The sequence below is a fragment of the Protomyctophum bolini genome (assembly GCF_963924005.1).
Source record: "Protomyctophum bolini genome assembly, chromosome: 3".
Classification (NCBI taxonomy): domain Eukaryota; kingdom Metazoa; phylum Chordata; class Actinopteri; order Myctophiformes; family Myctophidae; genus Protomyctophum; species Protomyctophum bolini.
The window spans coordinates 43,409,415-43,428,150 of NC_137864.1; the positions used below are offsets into that span (position 1 = coordinate 43,409,415).

Sequence of the window (18,736 nt, forward strand, 5' to 3'; positions counted from 1 at the left end):
TTGTCAGATGCAAGAAAAATACACTGACTGCTTTGTCTTCTCTTTCATGTAAAGGAAAGTATCCATCCATATCATCTTCATCATGAAGTCTATCCTCATCCTCAGTGTCCTGCTCTGTGTTACTCTCTGTGTGAGATCTGCAGCAAGTATGTCTGAACTATACTCACTTACAGCTTAGATGCAACACTGCTTGGTTTAGACGCCAGGATAACAGTCAAAGTCAGTCCTAAATATATAATCTTAACTGATGTTGCTTTCAGACGACGAGACTGCTGTTATTGAAGAGGAACAGGAAATGGGAGCTCAAGGTCTGTCTGTCTGTCTGTCTGTACGTCTGTCTGTACGTCTGTCTGTCATTTATACATGTATAATTCGGATCGTGACGAATCATGACAATGAACACAATATTTTGGGCCGATCAAATAATTTATAAGACGAAAAATAAAACAAATAGTGTTGTCTCCTGACTTTCTTTTCTTCTTTCTAATGATTTGATCGTCCCAAAATATTGTGTTCATTGTCATGATTCGTCACGATCCGAATTGGCTTTGTCCGCGGCGTAACCGTCTTTAAATAAATTATATTAAAAGTGCCGATGGGAGAATGCATGGGGCTTCCACTTCCTGGGCCACTCGCTTTTCTGAAAGGGGGCGGGGACTGCGGCGCTCTATTCCGTGGGTGCTTCCGAGCCCGCCAACCCACTGACAAGGTAGAGCACCCACAGAGAAACATTCACTTCATAAGACTACTGATACAGATACCACAATGACCTCTGCCTGCTTGATATCGTTTTACCAGCTTCTTCCTAGCTATAGACATTCAATGGCAGTCGCAGTCTAACAACTTCTCCAGGTTGACATGCCTGCCAAAAGCCCACTCGCACAGCCAGGCATTGGAGGGTCCCTCAAAAAAGAACACCCACCTCAGCGCTATGCAGGGCAGGGGCATGCATCCACCTCCCTGAGCCAAGCCTATAAACCTAAAGTGACCACATACTGTACATCACTGAGTGTCTTCTGAAATATTTTAAGAGAACGCCCCACTCCTTTACGTTTTAAGCCGGTGATCCTCAAGCTGTGGGCCGGGGACCACTGGTGGGCCGTGGGGGGGGGGTGTATTTGCAAGTGGGCCCCCAAATGATATTTGAATGACAATGTATAACATTAGTTAATATAAAAAAGAATGATGTAAACAAAAACTAAGAAAAAATGGATTGAAACCATGGAAAGATTAGTTGTCTTTGTGATACCAATAAATAGTAGGCCTATACTATTTTAGTTCCGTTGATCCAAGCCAGAACACAATCGATGTATTGACCATTAAAATAATCCTGGTTCTATAGACCCCAGCGACGACCACTCAACTCTATGTTGAGGGTTACCGTATGTTCAAACTGGCTTAGGGCCGATTCATGCTCCTATTTTAGAGCCGAATAAAAGTCGGTTCGGCTCTGTAGAGCCTACAATGTGACGTCATTTGAGGTTCGGGGGGGGCGGGGAGCCGGGGACCGTCCTAAAGTTGGCTCTTTGGTGCTACTGAAATTTTCTGACGAGCCGAAATAATTTCGGCACTACAGCGCCAAAACAGCGGTAAAATACGAGTATGAATCGGCCCTTATGGGTGGACCTTGGGTCCATGGGCATCACAACGTAGCATCCGGATTTGACTGGCAGCAAACGACCGTCACAAACTTTGCATGACGTATAGTGCTGTGATCAGTGCTAGATGGTCAGGCCTGAACATCTATTATGAAATAAAATAAAATAAAAAATTATGTCTTTATATGTCTTAGCTTTCACTTGTGTCCCATTCTATATTACTGTAAGTGCACCTCCTCCTGGTGGGTGTTCTTAACTACTATCACATGACCCATATAGGTTCAACACAGAAATGTGTGGTAAGGAGTGACTGTCATTTAATAATGACTAAATTATGAAAGAAAAAAAATAAAAATAAAAAGGGCATAATGACTGAATTGAGATGAAATGGATCTTAAAGATGGAGTGCCGTGATCACCCCCACTAAAACATGATTATCATTTAAAAACATGTGTACAGAAAGTGTTAAAATTATGTTTTTATGTGGCCACACCCACCAGTTCATTAAGTATACCTGGTTTTCACCTTAGCACCACCCACCTGAACTTAAGCCTCGCCGACAGCTGTTGTTGTATGATAATGTGGGAGGGGTTAGGTTTATGATGTCACTAAAATGGTGTTATTCCACCAAAGATACACAGGTAGGACATAGGCTATTTGAATGTTATCACCACACCTGGGGGTCTATTAGAGTAACGTTAACTCCATATAGAGACACATGCAAAACAGAAAAGATAATTAAGAAAAACAATCTGGCGCTGCTCTGCAGCGACACGGGCATGGATGCGGCGGGTCCTTGTCTGAGACAAATGTCTTCCTCGGGAGACAAAATAAAGCTACCTTGAACCTTGAATCATAAATATAGCTGCAAGCCAAAAAAGAAAAAAGCTATACGCCTAAAAAGCCCAAAAAGAAAAAAGCTATACGCAGTATACACAATGAGCTATATAAACATTGATGACTGAAATTATTTGACAAGTAATAAATAAAAATCACACTTCTGTGAAGTGAGGGGCGCTCTTATACATCATCACGTTGTGTAACCAGAGTCGGACTCCATGTATGGAAATGCAATTTCTTTGACGTGGCCAAAAAAAAAAAAGGATCGAGAAAATCATAACGAATTTCGTGAAGAACGATAGCACAGAACTGCCCAAACTGCTATAAAACAGTGGTTTGTTCACAGAAACAAAAAGGCCACATAACTGGCATAATGACTAAATTGAGATAAAAGGGGTAAATATGGAAAAAATAAAATAAATAAAAGGGCTATGCATGGCAGGGGCGCCCACCTCCCTGAGCCAAGCATGGCCGCATACCTCACTCACTGGACTATAGAGATGAGTGACCTCTGCAGGTGTTCAGATATGGTGGCTCGAGGGCAGACTGCAAGACTGAGCATACTGGTTCTATACGGCTCTATACTCTTTGATGTTATCGGCCCTATCGGCCTGTCACCAGGTTGACTCTGCCCTGTCTGCTTGGTATAGTTAAATACTACTTAAATACCAGACCTTCAATCCCAAGCATCAGTCCAGAGCAAGCCATCTTCCACCGGCCGGTTCCCGGGCTCTCAAAGATGATGTTTAAGAGGTTATACTCAAATTAAAAACTTAAATTCTTAACAAAGTAAACACTATATATATTTTTTTGACAACATTGAGTTATTTCCTTTTTTATTTATTTTTTTACATTTTATGTTTTTCCTGGTAACATTCCCGACCACTTTGCTCTTCATTTGTCTGCTGTCACTCTCTCTCTCGCCATCCGTCATCGTGGTGTTGCTACCATCAGAATTTTCCCATCCGCGAAATCCTGACCAAGACAAGAACATGCTCATGGTTGCCTGGCCTTCCACATAGCGTGTAGCTGGGTGGGTATCCCTGCCGACCCCCATGTGTGGAGCAGGCAGGACATACACGGAACACAACGGGATTGGTCCAGTGTCCTCCCATGTTCCAGATAATTATGTCAGTCTGCCAAGTCACATTCTCACCCGCTTCATCCTGCTTGTTCGTGGCTATACAGCCGACATACCAGAATTCTTCATCGTCTACCTTGATTGCGGACATCTGCCTCTGTCTGCCCCATGCCATAGTATACATGCAACTCCTTTGGGTTAGACTTCGTTCCACTTCATTCTGCTGGATCAACCCAGAACCAGCCTGCATGGCTGGTGACCCAATAATGTCAGCATGATACTGGCCTGGTGTTTTTTGATTCCTTGTACTCCTCGGGCCACCTTCATGTGGATCTAAAACTATATTTAAGCCCTATATATATATATATACACACACACTTCATTACTTAGCAGTACAAAAGCCCTGGGTATCTCATATACTCGGTCCGTTCCAGAATAGGGATGGTTATGTGGTTCAAATAAACGTTGTGTTTGTAGCAGAGTATAGTTGGTGCCATGTCATTATTCCCACCTCTAAATATTCCGACCTCCTATAATTCCGAACTAACACTATCCCAAACCGTAAACCCTAATCCTGACCTCCGTCCTATCTGGCCACGTATAGGTCACTAACCCTAACCTTAGTCTTAACCGCGGCCACGCCTCAGTCTTAACAGGCCACGTAGTTCAGCTTAACGGGCGGTGTTGTACTTGGTTATGGCCTTGCTGCCTTCCGCCACGGCGTGCTCGGCCAGGCCGCCGGGGAGCACCAAGCGGACGGCGGTCTGGACCACCCTGGACGAGATGGTGGAGCGCTTGTTGTAGTGAACCACGCGAGAGGCTTCGCCGGCGATGCGCTCAAAGTTGTCGATGACAAAGGAGTTCAGGATGGCCATGGCCTTGGAGGAGATGCTGGTCTTGGGGTGGACCTGCTTCAGGACCTTGTAGACGTACAGGCCGTACGTCATCTTCCTGCCCCGACGATGTGTGCGTCCTGCGGCCACTTTGGGTCCCGATCTCTTGGCTCTCTTGGCTTTCCTGAAGCTCTTCTTCATGCCTCTTCTCCTCACTTTAGATATCTTAGCATTGGTTTTAGACATGATTCCCCGATGCTTCGCGGTAAACGGCTGATTCTATCGGCAAGTTTTGAAAACGAGTGTCTTGAAAATATAAGAGGGATTTATTACAAATTACCTTTTGACGGTTCAATTTAAAGGACAAGTATTTGGTTGTGATGACGATGTTGTGAAGACGTCATTACGTGGAATACTCAGTGACGTTTACTACTCAAAATGTTCAACATTGCTAACAATTGCCTGTTTTTGAAGACAGAAGTCAACCCCAATACATTCCTTTTTCCAACAGACTTGGTCAACAAAGACATGGCTGTTGACCAAGTCTGTTGGAAAAAGGAATGTCGCAACCCCAGCGCTAGCCTGGGGTCTACCTATGCTTTCTATGGCATATAGGCAGCTCCCGGCAGGATCCGCCGGGATAATCTAGACGCATTTTTGGAACAAAATCCGCCGGGATAATCTAAACACATTTTTGGAACAAAATGCCTCAAATCATCCAATTGCCATCAAAGGCGTAAGAACAAATGGCACGCTTTTCACATTGGCCTATTATAGCGCCACCAGGAGGCCACAACCTGACCTGGCCAGGTGGAGACCTATGCCCCGAGGGGCACTTTTTCTAGTTTGTATTGGATTTCCCATAGGGGAATCTTAGATTGCGTCATGTAAGAACTGTGTTCCAGAAATAAACAAATCAGCCGGGAAATTTTACTCCTAGCAGTTCAAGTTCAGTCAGGAAACTCAGTGCAGTTGCCGGCGGCCGTTCATTGTTCTCACATGATTCACTTCATCCAATCACACACTCATTCCATCTTCATACCGGCTATTTACAGTAAACTGGAAGTTTGCACTGCTCATCCTGCTTGCTTGCTGCTGGACACTGATACTGCCACGTTGCTGTCTGCTTCAACTTTTGTTGCTCACCCTCCTCCACCCCAGATACCACCTGTCGTTTTGGATCTGCTGTTTAGGTACGGGGGATTCGGAGTCCCTATGGTTGGAACTGATGCGCTTGCTCAGAGTACCTACAAAGCAGATCCAATTAATCGCCAAACCATAATAAATATATTGCTCATTTTATATTCAATAAATATAATATTATGCCATTCATGAGTAGTCCTGACTGAACTAATTATAGTACAATATTTATAATTATAATTATACAATATCATAAACGGCAGAGTCAATCAACATCTCTGGGGTGGGTTGTTTATTTATTTTGTGTGAAGTGAGGGTCGCCTTTTATCATGATGATCACCACTTACAACATCTGCCATTGACTTGGCCTGAAAGTTTGTACGGAAGAAATTATTCCGTTCATAGACTTGGCCACACAGACTTCACGAGTGGCACACACACTCCAGATGTTGGAGGTACTGTGAAGTAATCACTGTACCGTGTACTGTGTGGTGTACCCATCACATCCGAGTAAATCAAAATGAACGTGGCCAAACAAATGTGTGTGTGTGTGTGTGTGTGTGTGTGTGGGGGGGGGTGCTTGCATGTTGTAGTTCGGTGGTCACCTAACCACCGAAAATCCAGACTATGTATATGAGCCTTCATGGTATCAGTGGTCCGCTCGTCTCCTCCACCCTCTCAACTCCCATGTCACTCATCTCCTCTCCCCTGCCTGCTCCTCTGTCTCTCTCAGCTCCCACGTCGCTCCTCTCCCAGCCCTGTCGTATGCGCGTGAGGCTGCGCCGGACGCAGGGCAGAAGCAGCAGCAGTTTACCGAGCAGCACCGCAGAGGGGATCACCAGACACAGCATGTAAGGCGGAGGAGTCCACTTCCACTTGTAGCTTTTCGGAAGCAGGAACTTGTTCCAGCCGTACAGGTAGGTGTGGAGTGTGCAGAAGAACAGCGTCAGAGACCCCAGCTTGGACTATAAGCAAGGAAAGAGAGAGAGAGAGAGAGAGAGAGAGAAAGAGAGAGGGGAGAAAAGGCCAGGTTCATCATTGAGTAATAATACACACACCCACACCTGCACGCACGCACTCACTCACACACATGCGCACAAACACGCACACATGCATACGCACGCGCGCGCGCACCTGCACAAACGTGAACTCCCTCCAGCTCAGTGCGTTGCTGACAGAGGGCAGGGATGTGATTCCCAGCACCACATACAGGCCAAAGCCCAGGATCCCCACAGAGAAGTAGGAGTCAGTCTTCCAGGCTTCCGTGGGGTCAAACTCTTCTGTCTTGTTTTTCCTGATCTGAAAGAGAATATTTACTCATCAAGTATTTTACTATGTCTTGATCCTTACGTGTATATAGTTCTAATCCACAGCACCTCAGAGGCAAATACAATACAACGCGTCTATGAGATTGTTACTTAGTTGCTTCTTCTTGCTTCACTAACCTTTTAGTTATTTTTAACAAGATTACAATTATTATCATATTCCTTTTATTAACACAAGAATAATAGCTTCCATTCTAGCATGCTATCTCTCCAGGAATATAGCCTGCTGTTTCAGAGAGAGAGAGAGAGAGAGAGAGAGAGAGAGAGAGAGAGAGAGAGAGAGAGAGAGAGAGAGAGAAAACAGAGCTGTATATTTATTGTTGCCCAGTAACAGTCTTACCATAGAAACCGCTTTCTGGGTGAATTTGTCTTTTACAAAATATCTGCAGAAAAATGCACAGAATTACTACATTTAAAAGAAAGCTAACTGTTCATATAATGTGTTACTTGCTTGGTGACACAACTGAGGGAGAAGCGGATAATTGTAGAGCTCATTAAAAAGTGTTATTGCTGATGCTAATCTGTCGGTTATGGAAAAAGTATATACTGTAATCTGGACTTTATTTACAGAGAGCATACATAGTACTGTAAAAAGAAAACAACAAAATATTAAATTGATGGTTTAATGGTTGCAAAGGAAGTGAGTTTTGTTGAGGAGGTCATGTGGGTAGATAAGTCAGGGTCACATGTACCACATTGGACCATGTATGTATGTGATGGTATGTGATATATGTGAAAAGAAATAGGTACAGTATAGGTTCTTAATTCCATATGCATAAGAAATCTGGCACTAACTTCTCCAGCAGTTTGCAAGACTAGCTCTGGGCAGACAGACAGACAGACAGACGGACGGTGGCTAGCTTCCTACTAAGCTTCCTACCCTAAAACCTCCATCGGATAACATTTCTGTCCTTCAAATCATGTTTTCATGTTCTCATCTGAGCAGAACCTGTGAAATATATGTTTCACGGCGCAGCGCGGGTCACTTTAGTTCTTGTAGGCTAACGGAGCTAATGGTGAGTGGTGCTTGGTGGTCACTTTAGTTCTTGTAGGCTAACAGAGCTAATGGTGAGTGGTGCTTGTTGTTAAAAGAGCTAATGGTGAGTGTCACTTTAGTTCTTGTAGGCTATAAGAGCTAATGGTGAGTGGTGCTTTAGTTCTTGTAGGCTATAAGAGCTAATGGTGAGTGTCACTTTAGTTCTTGTAGGCTATAAGAGCTAATGGTGAGTGGTGCTTGGTGTTACCGTTGGGGGATGATGAGAGTGTACAGAACATGGAGGAAAGCCAATGCCAGAGCCAGTAGACCAATCTGCTTCCTGCACAGCATCCATCGGTCCAGCCAGTCAGGGAAACGTCTGCAGAACGTAACCCAGAACAGAACATAACAGAACATAACCCGCAAGGTCAACAATTGTGAGGGTCAAGTTTATATTTTATCCTGTGTAGAAGAGTTAGTTCACTATCATGATTTAGTAGTATTGAACGGTTAAGGTTGTTCTAGATATAGGCGAGCAACAGTAAATTTAACTAATCGATATAATTAATTTATTCCTCATTTTTTGGGAAAATGTTAACATTTATTTTATTTTAATTACCCACCGCATTTTGTAAAATCCAGCAGCATTGATGAAATGTAAAGTCAAAAAAGAGATAGGGCTGCACAGAAAACCACTGTCAACTTGGCATCCCTATATTTTTCATTATCTGCATTTTCTTTCTCCAGCCAATTCAAAATACAAAAATACTGCTCACAAGCTCACATGTTGCACCTGTGCTGAGCGAGACATGCATCATGACACAACGCGACACTGTTATGTTGCGCCAGTTCCTTTTATTTTTTATTACAAAATATATAAAGAAATTAGCCAATCTACAAGCTCTCACGTCAGATAGAAACTAAATACGGGTTCATGCAGTTCACTTTCACTTCGCATTGCGAGCTTGTGTAGATCGTCTATTTTCACTACTTCTGTGCAACATTCTTATATGATGAAATATGCAGATATGAGGTTTCCGCCTGACAGCCTGTGTGTGTGTGTGTGTGTGTGTGTGTGTGTGTGTGTGTGTGTGTGTGTGTGTGTGTGTGTGTGTGTGTGTGTGTGTGTGTGTGTGTGTAAAAAAAAAACCCTGCTTGATATTATTATTTGAAAAAGAAAGTTACAAAAAATAAGTTCTAGGCACCCGCTGGCCGGCGCGTGTTCGAGTCCCGTTCATGACGACCTTTTTCTGCATCTCTCCCCTTCTCTCCCTCCCTCCTGTCCATCTTCACTTCAACTATCAATAAAGGCAGAAAAGCCTAAATAAATACAAATCTTAAAAAATAAATAGAAATGAGTTCTACATGCATGGAAAACGACGCTGGCCCTCAAACTCCCTGCTCTGCTCTGACCTGTACTTGGTTCCTCTGTAGAGCTGTATCGCGGAGGCCAGGACGCCAGGCAGGTAGCACAGAGACAGCATGATCAGAGACACGATGGGGAAGACCTGACGGAAATGACAAAACGTCATTCAGAGACCCAACTTCCATCAGCTGTAACATTCCAGAAATGAGCATGGTGAGACTGACGGGCACATACATACTGTACAGTACACCGCATCTAAACAGACCGTGCACTGATTCCCAAACAAGTGGGTCGGCGTGAGACAAGTTCAATTCACAGTTTACAATTTAGGCATTTAGCAGCCGCTTTTAATCCAGAGCGATTTACAGTAAGCAAGAAGAACAAATGGCAATACATCAAATGCATATAAATAGTCATCAAGAATCATAAGGAACCTAAGAAATCTAACATTCGTGAACAGTATAGAATATCAATTAAACTGAGTATACACTATAGAGTGCTACAGTACAGTTAGCCCTGGTTAAGTTCTTACTGCAAGAGATGCACTGTAAGCACTGGACCAGGGCTACAGTACAGTATGTCTACATAAAATGTAGACATCTAGATTACATAAATTGAGTTCTTTACATACGCGGCTGGGGCAAGTGCAACGGCAAGTGCTATGGGCTAAGATGGAATCTGAAGAGGTGGGTTTTCAGACTACGGCGGAAGATTTGGAATGTGTCTGTAGTTAGTAGTTCTGATTGCAATGGGAAGTTAATTCATTACACAGTTTTGGAGCCAGAAGGGAGAAGAGTCTGGTGACGAGTCGAGCGTTGTCCCGGCGCTGTAGGGTCGGATCAGACTTTGAAGATATGGTGGTGGAAGAATACCTTTCAGTTTGATAACCACTGTATGGCGTGTTGACCAGCATTGTGCTGAGATATGTGACTCTGTGACTATTATATCCTATACCTTGTTGGCCAGGGACACCATGATTCTGAAGGACCTGTCCTGGACTCTGTCCTCGGGCTTCACGGTGGTGGCGGAGTAGATGACGTCGACGGTGAGCGCGTAGAAGAAGAAGAAGGCGGTGAGGCCGGCGGCCAGGCCCAGGGGAAGTCTCCACTGGGGGAAGAGCTGCAGGGGGAAGTCCTCCAGGTCCCTGGAGGCTGACAGGGAACCCCTGTCTATGACGCCCAGACCCAGCCGGCTGGACAGCTCTGCTACCATCTGCTTGGCCTCAGCATTGTCCCCACACAGGAACACCTGCCGTATACAGTATGAAAGAGATGCATTGGCGTGCGTGTGTGCATGCATGCGTACGTGCATGCGTGCTTGCTTGCGTGCGTGTGTGTGTGTGTACATTATTGTGTGCTGATGTACCAAACTTGTACTTATAGTTCTTCGTTACAGTTCTGTCATATTATTAATGGCTGTTTCGTTGTGTGCTCGCGCATGGTGTCCCTTTCCAGATTTTTTTTTACAGTTTTCGGGGAAAAAAAGAAATAAGACAAAAAGAAAGACAGTTTTCACCTATGCCCAAAATAAAGACACCATGTTCAAAGTACAAGTTAAACGGCAGCAGGTACAGCTAGTACCTGTCTGTTGGCGTCTGATGGTCCGTTCTGCAGAGACCAGGCAGACATGGTGTTGAAGGCCTTCACCACATACGCTCCAGGAACCAGCCTGTGCACAACAACACAAGACACTCATCCAATGCCTTTATTTACCATTTTCTCTTTGTTTGTTTGTCTACTCTGTTGTCTACTTTTTTGTTTTGGTTTCTAACTTTCTAATTCTACCACTGGAGGCACTAGAGCACTGGTTCCCAAACTTTTTCATGTCAAGGACCCCCAAATTGACATTTATTAGCCCACGGACCCCCATTTGAAAAGATATGCCAGGGACCCTCCACAAGAGAAGAATTGTATGGCTCCAGCACTGATTCTCAACCCCCAGTTTGACATGCATTAGGCTACGGATCCCAATTGAATGGCATTTCTATCTCTGGGACCCCAATTTATATTGTAAAATCAATGTCCATTTAACTCTGAGAGGGTACAAATGGGTCCATTTGGTTCCATTTGGATTACAGTAATGCACTAAATCCATTGTATTGCAGTAATGCATTAATTTGTTACTTTTGAGGCGTCATTCTTTCATTCTGTTACTTGAAAATCATTAATTTTCAAACTTTTCAAAGGAGAGGACAGGATAGAGCAGAACCAAATGGACCCCTGAAGGACTGTAAGTCTGAGAGTGTACAAATGGATCCATTTGGTCCGTGGGCTAATATGTACCAATTTGGGGTCCTTGACATGCAAGGTTTGAGAACCAGCGGGCAGCATAACTACTGTATATCAAGTTAACCCATTTTGGGCGGGAACCCCTTTTGGTGCATTATGTTATGCTTTAGCTTTTGAAAAATACCAGATCTACAAGCTCATAGAGCTTGTAGGTCTGCTATTTTTGAAAAAATGTAAAAACGACTGACATAGAAACATAGCTTTTTCAGAAAACTGTCAGGATGTAGAAGACATTTTTATAATCTGATCTCAGGTCAAAATGGGTAAATTCCTGTCGTGTTGAGAAGTGAAGTACAGTAGTGTTTCTCTGTCACCTCTGCAGATACACAGAGAGGTGAAGTAGTGTCTCTCTGTCACCTCTGCAGATACACAGAGAAGTGAAGTTGTGTTTCTCTCTCACCTCTGCAGATACACAGAGAAGTGAAGTAGTGTCTCTCTGTCACCTCTGCAGATACACAGAGAAGTGAAGTAGTGTCTCTCTGTCACCTCTGCAGATACACAGAGAAGTGAAGTTGTGTTTCTCTCTCACCTCTGCAGATACACAGCGTTGGACTCTGGGTACAGACCCTTCCTCAGGTTATTACTGACATCCACCAGCACCTGCCAAGTAACCAATCACATGCAGCCACACGGTGAGCAGAAAGCAGCGCTGCATGCATGCATGGGCAATAGAACCTGCAGTTAACTCATGATGAATATAATATAAAACATGTTTATCTTTGATATGTCATTCAAAATGTTATGTGGGGAAAGGAGTCACCAAAATAGTGTCTTCACTACTGTATCTCTTGATTAGTTCCCTTGTTAGTCACCTGTGTTCTTCCTTCTTGACTATTGGCTGTCAGACTATTGGCTGTCAGAGTATTGGTTGTGGGACTATTGGCTGTCGGACTATTGGTTGTGGGACTATTGGCTGTCAGACTATTTATTGGCTGTCGGACTATTGGTTGTCTGACTATTGACTATGTAGACTGTACTGTACTGTACTGTACTGTACTGTACTGTACTGTACTGTACTGTACTGTACTGTACTGTACTGTACTGTACTGTACTGTACTGCCTCTCATCATGCACCTGTGCACAGTTGTGAAGCTCAACAGCGCCACTTTGCCACCTGTTGGTACTCTAAACAGACATAGGGACAGACAGACACACACATTGCTGTTCCTTGAGTGGCTGCACCACTCAAAAGGACATGTTGCTGTATTGTGGTGATGTGTAACATCATACTGTACCTTCCCTTCAAGCTGAGGAGCAAGACTTTGCAGGAAGTCATAGTGTTGTCTGTGAACACACACAAACACCACACTGGCTGACTGCGCGGCTGCTGCATGGCTCAGTACCTGCACGCGCGCGCACACACACACACACACACACACACACACACACACAAATTTAAATCATGAACACATCATATTATGTTGTTGACAAGTTTGATGTCATCAACAATACAACAATAGAATGCAGCTTAATGTAGCCTACTTTACAACGTCAAAAATACAAATCTGTCAAATATGAAAGGTGCTGAATTGTGGAGGAAAGCGTGGAGCGTGGAGGAAAGCGTGTGTGCGTGTGTGTGTGTGTGCGTGTGCGTGCGTGCGCACCTGAGCTCCGTGGGGCAGGGGTCCACAGCTGTGGGGCCTGCGGCTCCCATAGACCACCCTGTAGCCCGTGTGGAACAGGCGCTGGCCCAGGGTTCGAGCCAGATCGCCCGTCCCGAACACACACAGCGGCGGCGGCGGCGTCTGGCTCTGGGCCGGCACCGGCACCGTCCCCCCCAGCTCGTCCACCACGGAACTGTCTGACATGACCCTTCCCTTTCTGTGTGTCTCCAACGCTACGCACACCTATAGGCCGTGATGTAAAGTAAACAAGTACATTTACTCAAGTACAATTTTGAGGCATTTACTTGAGCATTTCCACATTTTCAATACTTTTACTTCTACTCCACTACATATATTATATTTTTACTCCAATACATTTGAAAACTTTACATACAGTGTCAGTAGTTACCTTGTAGATTACAAAACACTTCAGTCATATATACATTTCGACCATTTGAAAATAGCTGATGTACAAGCTCACAATGAGTCGCGAAGTGACGCATTGTGAGCTTGTAGGTCTGCTTTTTTCAAATGATTTTTTATTAATTTGATTTGGAACTTGTGAAAAGGGAAATTCTGACTACTGTTACTTTTTGTACTTTAAGTACATTTTGATACCAAAAATGTACCATCTACCAAGTAGATTTTGAATTCCGGACTGTTACTTGTAAGTAAGTTCTACATTGCAGTATTGATACTTTTACTTAAGTAAAACATTTGAGTACTTTTTGCATCACTATACATATAGGCTGTGTCACCATCATGACGGTTAATGATTTACGTTTTTTGGCAATAGTTAAACAACCTGTGCATAGACAAATATCTTAAATATGCAGATTATTACTGACACTGACGGGTAACAATAATCAAACTGAATAAGTGCCAATGCTAGTCAAACACTCAAAACAGACTGTATACTTTCCAAAACTCTTCAAATACAGCGAACGTAGCAGATATAAAAGCTCATAATGTGCTGTGATGTGGCGCATTGTGAGCTTGTAGATCTGTTATGTTCACTGTTTTGGAACATTTCTGAAAATGTTTTCCAGGAATTTTAGTATAGGTATGCAAGTATATACAAATGTAACTATTACAACAATAATGTATTTAACTTTGGGATATAAAATAGATTTTGTGTGTTTTGAGTTTCGATTGATTGATTGAAAATGAAACAGTTTAGAGAAATATGGGTGTGGTTAGTTGGGTGGGTGTTGCTTAGGTAGTAGGAACCTTTGTAACATGTACTGCGTGACACAGGAACCTGTTAATGGTTGCACCGCTGTTTACATTTAAAGGTAAACAGAAGGGAAGGCACTGTCTCCCAAATATAGGTAAGACATACATTATTGTTTATTGCTCCTTCTTCCCGCTGTGTAGAAATGGGGTGTTAATATGTGTGTGTTGTGTGTCATAAACCATGCTCTTTAACTTCCAATACAAGAAGTAACCAACACTGTAACACAGACAGAAATAGAGCACTGTCTTTGTGTGTGGATACATGCTGCACTACTATTTTTGTCATTCATTATATTAAAATGACCAAAGTATGGATCAGGTAGGCCTAAAACGCGGTTAAAAGGTTATGGACAAATGACATGGAAATAATTATGGAAATATTACATTTCTGTTCATTTCATACAGCTATTTAGGAATGGGAAACTATTCACACTTATGCAAAATAATAATAATAATAATAATATTTGCGATCAGTTACCTAATAATCGTGACAGGTATACACATTACACACTACAAGATAGAATGAAAACTCACACTGGTGGTGTCTCTTGTCTGGAGTACCGTGAAGCAACAGCTGCATTCAAAGAAATACGACTCCCATTCAAAGAGAGATGCTCCCCAAAATGATGGTCCTCAAAGAAGCAGCTCTCTCTCTCTCTCTCTCTCTCTGGCTCATAAGAAACAAATGTCTTCACATATAGTATAGCAAATGAAGTGTAGTTCTTGATTCAGACTGTGTGTCTGAACGTCTGTCTGTGTGTCTTGACTTAAATTGACTACTGTAGTACTGTGTGACTGAGGGGAGGGGGTTGTTTTTGTTTCCTGGCAAAACTGGAAAACTTCCCTGGCGTGCGTGCGTGCGTGCGTGTGTGTTTAGTGTGTGTGAGAGAAATCATGTGCTTTACAGGAAATAAGGGCATTTCCCAGAAGGGACCCCCGACCTGTATGCCCTGTCCCCTGCATGAGGCCCCGACACAAACGAAAGTGAAAGTACAGTATTATATGCAGCTGTCTGCCTTGCAGCCCACTTGAGTCAACGTACAGTCAGTCATGATCAAACATTACTCGGGAACCCTGGGGGTGTGTGTGTGTGTGCGTGCGTGCGTGTACGTGTGTCTGTTTTTGTATGCGCCTTTGTATTGAGAAACAAGGTCTGATAATAAGAAGAGGAAGTAACTGGTTTGATTCCAGACGAGAGGTACTTTCTGCTTTAAAAATAATTCCATTTACATGGAATATGGATGTGGTCATGTGACGCAATCTGTCTGTCATTATCCATCAGCTTGTTAAGACATCTTGGTGAATCAGACTCTGACCATTGGACCATTGTATACCTATATATTTTTAATTGGCCTAAAATATTGTCTATAGCCTACATACTTTAATGAATCCACTTTCTGACTGGCTGTCCGTATACCCCTCATAAAAATGTCATCATGCTTTATGTAGCATGTGACATGTCAAACTAGGGGGTTTTCATGAATCTGAATCCATTCCAAGCATTAGTTTTGCACAAAAAACACTCCTTGGGCTAAAAAAACGACTATAGCCACTTGCCCAAATGTGCCCAAAATGTGCTAACCTCATCACATTTGTGATGACGGCTATGGCCGTTTTTAGCCCAAGGAATGTTTTTTGTGCAGAACTAATGCTTGGAATGCATTCAGAATCATTGAACCCCCCTATTCTGACAAGACACGTGTTACTCAGAGCCATCTAATATAATAGATAATAGAAGAGTTACGATATTGAGAGGGCAGAAACTGAGTTTGAAATACATTGTTTTCAACGAGGGCCGGCGCAAATAAGAGCTATTTTAGGCATGTGTGCAACATGACAACTGTTTTAAAGTATTGTACAGTGACAACTAAAGTCTCTGTAATGTTTATGTTGTACGATTACTACAAAACAATGCAAAATAAAGGGATTTAAGATCGTTAAAGCTGGGCTGTTGCCGCCTGGGTCCAATGCATTTCTGCCTACTTCCGGTCCAGGACTTGTCCCTATTTGTTGTTCCCATTCTCAATAGAAGTCTTATGTAGGAGAGCTGCCATTGGACTGAAGCCCCATGAAGTGAACAGAGTTTGTGTAACTCTGTCTTACTCTATGGCTCTGGTGCTACTTAAAGCATAATGAAATTTGGACATTTTTGAGATTTCTGCCTTATAGCCTATATAGGTTGTTAATAGTATGGTCACAAATAAACCCCTATACATAAGGCTCAATACCGACAGCCGGTCAGCAAGTGGATTCATGAATGTGTACCGTGTACATATATAGACAATATTTTAGGCCAATAAAAATAAAAAATAAATCCCACTCCACACCCCCGGCTGCCGTACAGATGCTTGGCTTACTAGGCCTATTGCAGGAAAACACTCAAGTCTTTCTATGAAATCAGACGTCACATCTCTGTAACCTTATATTGGCCAATAGTAGTAGCACTTAAGGCCAATAAGGCCAACACATGAACTAATAGTAAGTATGGTATATGCTTTACATCATAAGAAATGATGATCATGATTTCTTCATACTTTAACCAAACATGCCGGCACAAAAACTCTTTGTCTTCCACAGTTGAGGTCAAATTTCAGGCAAGAGAACATCCCTGACTATAGAGCAGTGGTTCTGAACCAGTGGTCCGTTGACCACCATCTGGTCCCCAGCTAAATGATGGAGAGTTGGTAACCAAATGGACCCTTATGGATCTCTTGAGTGCGTGAGATCTCTTGAGTGCGTAAAGGTCGGAAAAATTGGTTTGGAAGTGCAATATAGATGTCACTTGTGAGCATTCGGCAGTGCAGCTTAGAACCAGCAGGTGTCCTCCAACAACTGCAGATGTGCTGCAGTCCTGCAGTCTTCACCCTTTTGGCAAAAGATATGTTAATGGCATTTAGAAGATTTAGAACACTTTCCTGGGGTACTTTATGTGTGTAATATGTGGTTTTAGATTTTAGTAGTGTCCATGATGTAACAGACACTGGTCTCACTTCCTTCTTGGACTGCTCGTCTCAGTAAAGTCTTAACCACACCATTGATTGATTGATTGAAATATTTATTAACAGTTTGTAGAATTACAGTACATTTCAAGCACAAACTCAATACAGAGACTGTTAACCGTGAGTGGACGACCCAATTAAGCATTACACTTGTTTACAACAGGGTCCACATTGTTCAATTCATCAAAACATTTAGAGACATACAAATAGACACTTCTATGTAGTTAAAGAACAGAACAGGAATTCATCATATAGGAAGCACAAAGGGAAAAGATACATATACAGTGAGGGGAAAGGGGTGGGGGGGGGGTGGGGGTGGATTCAGATTTTACGGGGGCCAGTTTTGAATTGCAGCCATCCGTAGGTGCCATTTGAGAGCGGTTTTGAAGGAGTCAAGGGATTCACATGTCTTAATGACTGTTGGTAGGGCGTTTTGGTGGCATAGGAGCGAAAATAATTTAGTCCCTTGTTTGAGCCGAATCTGGGTTGTACATGGTTTGTTGCACTCCCTCTGGTGTTGTGGGTGTGGACTTCGTTTACATTAAGGAAGTATTTAGACAGGTACATGGGTATCTTAGTGGTGTATCGAATCTTGTGGACCAGACCCATTGCAAGATGCTGTACTCTGTCGTCGACCCTAAGCCATCCCAGCCTGTCAAAGTGGGCAGGGGTGAGGTGGGTTCGGGGGGTGAGGCCAAGTAGGAGCCTGACCAGTTTGTTTTGGGAGGTCTGGAGCCTTGTTTTAAGGGCCTTTGAGGTGCTGTGGTACCAAGAGGTGGATGCATAGTCAAAGAAACCTTGTACCCTTGACCAAAGGGTCAAGGCAACCAGGCCCCCTCTACAGTTGATTTAGTCGACTAAAATGTATTTTGGTGGGCATTGATGCCGTCGTAAGGACTGTTTTTACACTTGCTGAAAATAGCCGATCTACAAGCTGCGACGCGTTGTGAGCTTGTTGATCTGCTATTTTCAGCATGCAAGTTTGCAACCAAATGTAAAATGACTTATACTTGATCTCTTGTCCACTAGTCCCTTCCTAACATTTTAGACTAGTTTTTATTTGTTGACGAAATTGTCCGTATATTTAGCTAGTCTTAGTCATCGTAGCTTAGTTTGCATTTAGTTTTCTTCAGTGGAACAACACTGGCGTCATGGCCATCTCCCATCTGGAAAGAACAGCAAGTACAGCATTCCTGAGGCACAGGAATTTAACAGGATCAACTGAATGTATATGTGTCTGACATGATTGAAATATTCAGTAAAGTATTCTGGTGAAATATTCAGTAAAGTATATAAAAGAGCTCAAAAAGTACATATTGAGTCAGACAACTCACCCCGAAAGTGACGACAACTCACCCCGAAAGTCCAGACATCTCACCCCGAAAGTCCAGACATCTCACCCTAGGGTGAGTTGTCTGCACTTTTTGGTGAGTTGTCTGCACTCAAAAAG

At 43.1% G+C, this 18,736-nt stretch overlaps 2 protein-coding genes across 2 annotated transcripts; both read right to left on the reverse strand.

Moving 5' to 3' along the window:
* Positions 1 to 4,190: 4,190 nt before the first annotated feature.
* Positions 4,191 to 4,598, reverse strand: LOC308312455 (late histone H2B.L4-like; the record flags this gene model as incomplete). Its single annotated transcript, XM_080759062.1, has 1 exon — positions 4,191 to 4,598. One exon carries the CDS (start codon positions 4,596 to 4,598, stop codon positions 4,191 to 4,193), a length of 408 nt encoding a protein of 135 aa, XP_080615188.1.
* A 1,535-nt stretch (positions 4,599 to 6,133) lies between these two features.
* LOC308312456 (metalloreductase STEAP4-like) lies at positions 6,134 to 13,255 on the reverse strand (the record flags this gene model as incomplete). Its single annotated transcript, XM_080759063.1, has 10 exons — positions 6,134 to 6,457; positions 6,627 to 6,791; positions 7,158 to 7,200; positions 8,062 to 8,172; positions 9,207 to 9,301; positions 10,114 to 10,407; positions 10,740 to 10,827; positions 11,977 to 12,047; positions 12,683 to 12,790; positions 13,052 to 13,255. The coding sequence occupies 10 exons, from the start codon at positions 13,253 to 13,255 to the stop codon at positions 6,134 to 6,136; spliced, it is 1,503 nt and encodes a 500-aa protein (XP_080615189.1).
* Between the last annotated feature and the right edge of the window lie 5,481 nt (positions 13,256 to 18,736).